Source organism: Theropithecus gelada, chromosome 16, assembly GCF_003255815.1.
Source record: "Theropithecus gelada isolate Dixy chromosome 16, Tgel_1.0, whole genome shotgun sequence".
Lineage (NCBI taxonomy): Eukaryota > Metazoa > Chordata > Mammalia > Primates > Cercopithecidae > Theropithecus > Theropithecus gelada.
The window spans coordinates 56,107,085-56,117,163 of NC_037684.1; the positions used below are offsets into that span (position 1 = coordinate 56,107,085).

Sequence of the window (10,079 nt, forward strand, 5' to 3'; positions counted from 1 at the left end):
AAGCTCTGCCTCCCAGGTTCACGCCATTCTCCTGCCTCAGCCTCCGAGTAGCTGGGACTACAGGCACCCGCCACCACGCCCGGCTAGTTTTTTGTATTTTTTTAGTAGAGACGGGGTTTCACCATGTTAGCCAGGATGGTCTCGATCTCTTGACCTCGTGATCCACCCGCCTCGGCCTCCCAAAGTGCTGGGATTACAGGCTTGAGCCACCGCGTCCGGCCCCTTTTTCTTTTTTTTGAGACGAAGTCTTGCTCTGTTGCCCAGGCTGGAGTGCAGTGGCGCGATCTCGGCTCACTGCAGCCTCTACCTCCCGGGTTCAAGCGATTCTCCTGTCTCAGCCTCCTGGGTAGCTGAGGCTGCAGGCGCGCGCCACCACGCCCGGCTCGTTTTGTAGTTTTCGTAGAAGGGGTTTCACCATGTTGGCCACGCTGGTGTCAAACTCCTGACCTCAAGTGGTCGCCTGCCTCAAGCTCCCAAAGTGTTGAGATTACAGGTGTGAGCCTCCGCGCTCGGCCCCAGTGGGTTCTTCTTGCGGTCTGCCCAGATAGAGTTGATTTGTCAGGGCGAGGGAATTTCCATGGAGGTTTAGTTCACGCAGAGCTGGTTGAAAGCTAGACTAGACTAGGAGTGTGTGTGTGTTTTTTTTTGAGGCGGAGTCTCACTTTGTCCCCCAGGGTGGAGTGCAGTGATGAGATCTTGGCTCACTGTAACCTCCACAACCTCCACCTCCCGGGTTCAAGTGATTCTCCTGCCTCAGCCTCCCGAGTAGCTGGGACTACAGCTGCGTGCGACCACGCCCGCCTAATTTTTTTGTATTTTTAGTAGAGACGGGTTACACCGTGTTAGCCAGGATGGTCTGCATCTCCTGACCTCGTGATCCATCCGCCTCAGCCTCCCAAAGTGAGCCACCACGCCCAGCTGGAGTTTTATTATTACTCAAATCAGTTTCCCTGAGAATTTGAGGGTTAGGGTTTTTTAGAGGTAATCTGGGGGAAAGGATGCGGGTGGCTGATTGGATAGGGGCATACAATCATAGGGGAGTCGGAAATGATCCTCCGTGATGTGCCGAATCGCTTCTGGGTGGGGCCCCAGGAGCAGTGGGCGGGTCCAGGTGGAGCTTTCATGGGTCGGAGGATCCTAGTGTAGGTGTCGGACTTGGAAACAATCTGAACAGACATCTTTAAAGGCCAGACTCAGGTTCTGCAATGGTGATGTGGTCTGCAGGAGTAATTGGAGAACTCGCATGTCTTGTGATCTCAAGAATAATGGCTGGCAATTATGTTACACCTCAGCGGAATTCAGGCTGCCCGCCTCCTAGCCTGGCAGCCTCTAACTTTACAAAGGCAGTTGGGTTTTGGGGAAGGGCTCTTAGCATGTAAGCTGTCAGCTAAATGTCTCCCAAAGGTAACTTAAACTTGAAGACTAAAGGCATGAGGGGGTTGGCTGGATCAGATCTCCCGCATTGCCACAGTTTCCTCACTGATCTTTTGCAAAGGCAGTTTTGCTGGGAAGCAGTGGGTGTGTTCAGATGTGGAGATGGGAGCTGCTGGATTGGACAGAAGCAATTTCAGCTGCTGAGAGGAGGCCAAATAGGTGGCTCAGGGTCTGGGAAGCTGAGTCAAGGGTTTGAAGAGCTGGCAGCTGTGTGGAAGGGAGCAGTGCCTGGGTATGTGAACCAAAAACCTGAGACAAGTCTCAGTCAGTTTAGGTTAAGGATGTGCCCGTGAGGCAGCCTCAGGAGGTCACATGTCCCCAAGGAAGTCGGGCTACAGCTTAGTTTTATACGTTCTAGGGAGACATGAGACATCAATCAATACCTGTAAGATGTACATTGGTCTAGTTAGGAAAGGCCAGACATCCTGGGTGGGAGGGCGTCCAGGTCATTGGTGGATTCAAATATTTCACGATTGGTGATTGGTTGAAAGAGTTTATCCAAAGACTTGGAATCCATAGAAGGGATTGTCTAGATTAAGATAAATTGTGGAGACCAAGGTTCTTTTTATGCAGATGAAGGTTCCAGTTAGCTGGTTTCAGAGAGAATAGATTGTAAATGCTTTTTATCAGACTAAAAAGGTACCAGACTTGGTTAATTTTCTCCTGATTAGGGAAAAGACCTAGAAAGGGAAGGGATTCTTTACAGAATGTAGCTTTTTCCCACAAGAGACAACTTATTAGGGCCATTTCAAAATATGTCAAATATATTTTAGGGAAACATACTTTGATTTCCTTCAGGGCCTGCTGTCATGTGATGCTATACTAGAATCAGGCTGGAATTTGGTGTCTTATTGGTTAAGATTTAATTACAATTTATTACTACTTTTTTTTTTTTTGAGACTGAGTCTGGCTCTGTCTCCCAAGCTGGAGTGCAGTGGCTGGATTTCAGCTCACTGCAAGCTCTGCCTCCCAGGTTTACGCCATTCTCCTGCCTCAGCCTCCCGAGTAGCTGGGACTACAGGCGCCCGCCACCTCGCCCGGCTAGTTTTTTTTTGTATTTTTTTAGTAGAGACGGGGTTTCACTGTGTTAGCCAGGCTGGTCTCAACTTCCTGACCTCGTGATCCGCCCGTCTCAGCTTCCTAAAGTGCTGGGATTACAGGCTTGAGCCACCGCACCCGGCCTACTACTTAAGTTTTAATACTAATACTGATCAGCTGTGCCTGAATTCCAGCTGGAGGAGTGCATAATGAGGCTTGTGCGGACCCCCGCCCACTCCCTTCCCATCATGAGGCCTGAACAAGTTTTTCGGGTTAAGTTTGGAATGCCGTTGGCCAAGAGGAGGGGTCTGTTAGATGGCTGGGGGGCTTAGAATTTTATTTTCAGTTTACAGGCATGTTTGGCAGGGAAGTGTGAGAGGAACGCTAGGGATGTGTGTCTCACAAGGACAGCCTTGAGCTTGGCCCTTAATGGCTGGCAGAGGCAGGGGAGAGTGAAGGAAGGAAGAGGCGAGGAGGAGACTGTTAGGAAGAGTATAGAGGAAGTGGGAAAAGAGGAACGGTGTGCCAAGCAAGTAAAGTGCACGAGACTGGGCCACAGTGGCCCTCAAAAGGCTAGAGGGAGGTGGGGCATTCCCTCCAGGTGGCCTCTGTGGCCTCCTTCAGTGAGAGGGGAGGTGTGCTCTTGAGAACTGGGGAAGAGGTGGAGCTGCCCTGTGGAAGTTAGCAAGGGAAAACGGGGTTTCTCAGGCTCATGGGTATGTTTGGCCTAGTAATAATTAATTTTCATGTTATGTTTGTTTTTAGTAATAATGGACAAATACCAGGAGCAGCCTCATCTCTTGGACCCACACCTTGGTAAGAATAGAAGCTGCTGATTTTGATCTTTCAATTACAGATGACCACAGAGACCTTGGTGTATGGTTGGCACATGCATATGCTTTGCCAGGATAAAGTGCCAAGAAGTGTCCCTGTCTTACTTGCTTGCAGGGCCCGGCTGGTTGGTTTTAGCCGACCTGTGATAGTGGCTTGAGTTCCAGATGTCACTCTAGGCTGGGGACTGGGGGGAGAGGTATCTGAGCTACTTTCTTCCTCTCTGCTAAAGAAACAGCATTTGCTCCTCATGTGTTTTTAGTTTACAGTAGTTTTAGTTTACATCTGAGCACATGTCTTTTTGATAATAGTCATACAGCATCAGATGTTTCACATGGGCCATCATTTAATCCTCACGGCAGCTAAAGAGGGCGTCTGTGGTCATCTCCAGTTTACAGATGGGGACGCTGAGGCTTGGTTTTCTTACTTTAGTGTAAGGGGTGTGATTTCTTATTGTTGTCTTTATTTTTCACGTATTTCACACTGATTAACATTTTTTTTTTCTACCTACAAATAAAACGCATGCTCCTGGCAGTTAACCTGGGAAAGAGGAAGGTAGCAATATTCACCACGTTGAGAGGCAGCATGGGTGGGGACTATACACCCTGGCTTCACAGCCCGGTTTCACCACTCAGTCTTTGAGCTGCTTTTTGCCTGGGTTTCCTTGCCCCCTGTGGTGTTGAGATCTGTGTGGGAGGCACTAAGGGTCAGCCTTTCGTGTGCGCACACATGCTTCTTAAAGAGTAGCTGGTGCTGTGCATCCTGTTCTGGTTTTTTTCTTTCAAATAACACATTTTGGCTGGGGGTGGTGACTCACGGCTGTAATCCCAGCACTTTGGGAGGCCAAGGCGGGTGGATCACTTGAGGTCGGGAGTTGGAGACCAGCATGACCAACATGGTGAAACCCCATCTCTACTAAAAATACAAAATTAGCCGGATGCGGTGGTGCATGCCTGTAGTCTCAGCTACTGAGGAGGCTGAGGCAGGAGAATCGCTTGAACCAGGGAGCGGAGGTTGCAGGGAGCCGAGATTGCACCACTGTACTCCAGCCTGGGTGACAGAGTGAGACTTAGATTTTTGTAGGAGGTGAACTTTCTGGACTGTCACGGGTCTGAGGAACAAGGAATGGATTTTTGCGGTTGGTGGATGGCATGGCTGGGTGGAGACAGAAAGTGTGCTTCCATCCATTGTCTTTCCACTTCTGGTGTTGCCAGACCCAGACCCAGCGTCTGGATGTCTTCTTTTTTGAGACATAGTCTTGCTCTGTCGCCCAGGCTGGAGTGCAGTGGCGAGATCTCAGCTCACTGCAAGCTCCGCCTCCTGGGTTCACGCCATTCTCCTGCCTCAGCCTCCCAAGTAGCTGGGACTAACCAGATGCTGGCTGTCACGCCTGGCTAATTTGTTTTGTATTATTATTTTTTTTTTAGTAGAAACAGGGTTTCACTGTTAGCCAGGATGGTCTCGATCTCTCTTTTTTTTTTTTTTGAGATGGAGTCTCGCTCTGTTGCCCAGGCTGGAGTGCAGTGGTGCGATCTTGGCTCACTGCAAGCTCCGCCTCCCGGGTTCCCGCCATTCTCCTACCTCAGCCTCCCAAGTAGCTGGGACTACAGCGCCTGCCACCACGCCGGGCTAATTTTTTTGTATTTTTTTAGTAGAGACGGGGTTTCAGCGTGTTAGCCAGGATGGTCTCGATCTCCTGACCTCGTGATCCGCCCATCTCGGCCTCCCAAAGTGCTGGGATTACAGGCTTGAGCCACTGTGCCCGGCCTATCCCTTCATTTCTCTCAGCTTTTTCTTTGCTTATTTTGAAGCTCTGTTGGTTGGTGTGTATACTTACAGAATTATTAAGCCTTCATGATGAATTGATCCTTTTATTATTATGAAACATCCATTTTATCTCTGATAATATTACTTGTTCTGACATTTACTTTGTCTGATATTCACAGAGCCACTCCAGCTCTTACGATTCGTGATTGGTTGGAATATCTTTTTCCTTCTGCTTGCATTTAATCTAGCTATGTCTTTTTGCTTGCTTGTTTTTGTTTTTTAAGAGACAGCATTTTGGGTCAGGCGCCTGTAATCCCAGTACTTTGGGAGGCCGAGGTGGATGGATCACCTGAGGTCAGGAGTTCAAGACCAGCCTGGCCAACATGGTGAAACCCCGTTTCTACTAAAAATACAAAAATTAGCTGGCCGTGGTGACGTGTGCCTGTAATTCCAGCTACTTGGGAATCTGAGGCAGGAGAGTCGCCTGAACCTGGGAGGTGGAGGTTGCAGTGAGCCAAGATCACGCCACTGCGCTCCAGCCTCGGGGACAGAGCAAGACTGTCTCAAAAAGAAAAAAAAAAAGAGACGGGTTTTGCTCTGGTGCCCAGGGTGGAGTGCAGTAGTAGGACCATAGCTCTTTGCAGCCTTGAAATTCTGGCCTCAAATGATCCTCCCACCGTGGTCTCCCAAAGTGCTGGGAAAACAGGCATGAGCCACCACACCTGGCGGGGCTCAGTGTCATGTTGATGTTCACTTTTACAGTAAATGTTTCATATGCTTTTCCCTAGAATGGATGATGAACTTGTTGTTGGACATAGTGCAGGATCAGACATCTCCAGCTTCCCTTGTGCATCTGGCTTTTAAATTTCTTTACATCATCACCAAGGTAACGTTACCATAGCCCTTCAGAGCTGACAGATGCTTTTGTAATATTCTTGGTCCAGAGGTTACCCTCCAAAATGTTATTTCTCAAGACAGACAGTTCTCGGACACAAGTTGTGGGTTTAATTCTGTCCCTTTTTACTGTATGTTGGGGATCAGAATTGAGTGATGTGCGCCCTTTGGCTGAAACAGTGTCAAGATATTTAGCATCTTGCATTTGAATAGATTGAAGCACCATCTAGCTAGGAAGGGAATGGGGTGAAGATGAGACTAACTCAGAAAAAGTTCTTACAAGGGAAAAGGAGGCCGGGCGCGGCGGCTCACACCTGTAATCCCAGCACTTTGGGAGGCTGAGGTGGGTGGATCACCTGTGGTCAGGAGTTCGAGACCAGCCTGGCCAACACGGTGAAACCCCGTCTCTACTAAAAATACAAAAATTAGCTGGGCTTGTTGGCACATGCCTGTAATCCCAGCTGCTTGGGAGGCTGAGGTGGGAGAATGGCTTGAACATGAGAGGCAGAGGTTGCAGTGAGCCAAGATCACGCTGTTGCACTCCAGCTTGAGTGACAGCGCGAGACGGTAGAATGGAAGTGCCTCTCACACTTTAACGTGCAGATGAATTTCCTGGAAATTTTGCTGTACTATAGATTTTGAGCAAGTGGGTCTAGTTGGGGTCCCATAGTCTGCTTTTCTTGCAAGCTTGCGGGTGTCTCTGTGCTGGCCCAGAGGCTCACTGTTGGCAGTTTTGACTATGGGAGTACTCACAGCCATCTCAGGGTAGGACCTGGGGTTCGTAGTGGTGAGGCAGTATTTCTGTTGTCTGGTGGGAGAGTCCTTGGCCAGCGAGAGGACACTGCGGGTGGGCTGCCAAGGACACGCAGGTCTCTGTAGCTCTGCTGTTTGAGGTTAGGATTTCTCCGGAAGGTGTGGTATCACTGAGTTTCATGGAAGTGTTAATGAATTTGAGCCCTTGAGGTTTGTATGCATTTATTCTTCATAAATGTCAGAGGACAGTCATGTAAATGAACATATTTAATGACTGATGGCGTAAATATGGTAATGAACAACACTAGCCAGTTTAGGAAGGAAGGATAGCCTTTTTATTTTATTTATTTTTTTGAGAGATGGGGTCTTGCTCTGTCACTCAGGCTGGAGTGCAGTGGTGCAGTCAGCTCACTGCAGCCTCAAACTCTTGCTCTCAAATGATTCTCCCTGCTGCCTCAGCCTCTCAGACTACAGGCCTGAGCTACCGCGCCTGTCTGATTTTTAAGTTTTTGTGTTGCCCAGGCTAGTCTCCAGCTCTTGGTCTCAAGCTGTTCTTTTGCCTCAGCCTCCCGAAGTGCTGGGATTACAGGCGTGAGCCACCGCTCCTGGCCATGGGTAGCTTTCTTGTGGTGACTGTGGTCTTATTAAATTGTGCCACTGTAATGTGACAGAATTCTCTTTGATCAGTGGGTCACATAGGTGGTGATTTTTGATGAAAGGGAAGAAAGGCAATTTTGCTGCTCTCTGTATTTTTAAATTTTATAATAATTCAGCATCTCTTTATTTGATAGGTTCGAGGCTATAAAACATTTCTTAGTTTATTTCCCCACGAAGTTGCTGACGTAGAGCCTGTTTTAGATTTGGTCACAGATCAGAATCCCAAGGACCATGAGGTGAGCGACTCTGCCTCCCCCCTCCTCTCCAGCCCCTTCGTGCCTGTCCTTCCTCCCTGCTTGCCCCACCCTGCTGCACCTTCCCCTTCCTGTTTCTTTCAGTTTTATCTCCCTTTGTTTTGTGTCACTCCTCTTTTCTTTCTTTTCTTTTGACTTTTCCTTCTTGTACAAGTTGCTTTAAATTGTTTTTGTTTAAAATTGCCCCTTTATCAAGAAAAATTATGCCTATGTATAGTTTAACAATAAATCCGTCATTGTTCATATGTTTTTTTAACTCGTGGAAGTATAAGTGTGTTGGGTTCCCAAGACCACCCCAGGTTTGATGCTTCCCGAGGAGGACTCGCAGCACTCAGCATAGATTCCTCCTTTTGGCTTTCACTTGTTAGGGCAAAATAATACACAGCACAATCAGCAAAGGGAAAAGGCACATGGGATGGAGTCTGGGGAGAACCAGGCAGGAGCTCCCAGGGTCCTCCAGCTGGGTCCCACAGCGGGGGTGACATTCCCCCAGCAGTGAGATGTGACCTCACCTGTGAGGTGTCTATCAGGGAAGCATGTCTGAGCCTCAGTGCCCAGGGCTTTCGCTGGCGTCTGGCCACGTGGGCACCTCGGCCTGGCATGAAATAAAATTCCAGACCCCCAGGAGGAGAGCAGGTGCCAGCATAAAGCACACGCTTTGTGCAGATTGAGCCAGCGAGGGGCCCTCATCAAGCAGGACTTGGTGGGAACCCTGCTGGTGTCCAGGGCCCTGGATGCCAGCCCACGGCCGGCCTCGCCAGGGGCCTTTCCTCGGACGGCAGTGGGGCCTGCTGTGCTCGCTGTCTTCTGCACAGTATGTATTCGGAAGAGCACATGGTTTATAACCGTGCTGTGCAGTGGCTTGTCTCGGCGTGGGCGTGCCTGCTGAGAGCTGTGGGGCATTTCCCTGCTGCTCTGCCCTCCATGCCCTTCTTTCCCTAGTGCCTCCAGCGCCCCCCAGTGGAATGATTGCAGGGACAAATTGGATCTAATAAAAAAGGGTACTCCTTTTTTTATTAGAAGTTGATAATTGTTTCTTTATTCTTTTTGTTTTATTTTATTATTTTATTTTTTTGAGACGGAGTCTTGCTCTGTCGCCCAGGCTGGAGTGCAGTGGCATGATCTCGGCTCACTGCAAGCTCCGCCTCCTGGGTCCACGCCATTCTCCTGCCTCAGCCTTCCGAGTAGCTGGGACTACAGGTGCCCGCCACCACGCCCATCTATCTCCTGACCTCATGATCCTCCTGCCTCAGCCTCCCAAAGTGCTGGGATTACAGGGAGCCACCACATGCAGCCCTTTTTAAAAAACTTTTTTTATTTTAAAGACAGTTTCATTCTTGTTGCCCAGGTTGGAGTGCAGTGGCACAATCTTGGCTCACTGCAACCTCCGCCTCCCGGGTTCTTTTTTTTTTTTTTTTTTTTGAGACGGAGTCTCGCTCTGTCACCCAGGCTGGACTGCAGTGGCCGGATCTCAGCTCACTGCAAGCTCCGCCTCCCTGGTTCACGCCATTCTCCGGCCTCAGCCTCCCGAGTAGCTGGGACTACAGGCGCCCGCCACCTCGCCCGGCTAGTTTTTTGTATTTCTTAGTAGAGACGGGGTTTCACCGTGTTAGCCAGGATGGTCTCGATCTCCTGACCTCGTGATCCGCCCGCCTCGGCCTCCCAAAGTGCTGGGATTACAGGCTTGAGCCACCGCGCCCGGCCTTCGCCTCCCGGGTTCTAAGCGATTCTCCTGCCTCAGCCTCCTGAGTAGCTGAGACTACAGGCATGCGCCATCACGCCAGGGTAATTTTGTATTTTTAGTAGAAACAGGGTTTCTCCATGTTGGTCAGGCTGGTTTAGAACTCCTGACCTCGGCCGGGCGCAGTGGCTCACGCCTGTAATCCCAGCACTTTGGGAGGCTGAGGCGGGCGGATCATGAGGTCAGGAGATTGAGACCATCCTGGCTAACATGGTGAAACCCTGTCTCTACTAAAAATACAAAAAATTAGCCGGGCGCGGTGGCCAGCGCCTGTAGTCCCAGCTACTCAGGAGGCTGAGGCAGGAGAATGGCGTGAACCCAGAAGGTGGAGCTTGCAGTGAGCAGAGATTGCGCCGCTGCACTCCAGCCTGGGTGACAGAGCGAGACTCTGTCTCCCAAAAAAAAAAAAAAAAAAAAGGGGCCGGGCGCAGTGGCTCAAGCTTGTAATCCCAGCACTTTGGGAGGCCGAGACAGGCGGATCACGAAGTCAGGAGATCGAGACCATCCTGGCTAACACGGTGAAACCCCGTCTCTACTAAAAAAAAAAATACAAAAAACTAGCCGGGCGAGGTGGCGGGCGCCTGTAGTCCCAGCTACTCCGGAGGCTGAGGCAGGAGAATGGCGTAAACCCGGGAGGCGGAGCTTGCAGTGAGCTGAGATCCGGCCACAGCACTCCAGCCTGGGTGACAGAGCCAGACTCCGTCTCAAAA

The 10,079-nt window shown here is 50.0% G+C and overlaps 1 protein-coding gene across 1 annotated transcript in view; it reads left to right on the forward strand.

Moving 5' to 3' along the window:
• Positions 1 to 10,079, forward strand: part of TBCD (tubulin folding cofactor D) — a 183,014-nt gene that overhangs the window by 1,395 nt on the left and 171,540 nt on the right. Inside the window, exons 2-4 of the mRNA XM_025361420.1 lie at positions 3,238 to 3,288; positions 5,859 to 5,956; positions 7,509 to 7,610. Coding sequence (XP_025217205.1) covers positions 3,238 to 3,288; positions 5,859 to 5,956; positions 7,509 to 7,610 — 251 coding nt within the window. The remainder of the gene's footprint in view (positions 1 to 3,237; positions 3,289 to 5,858; positions 5,957 to 7,508; positions 7,611 to 10,079) is intronic.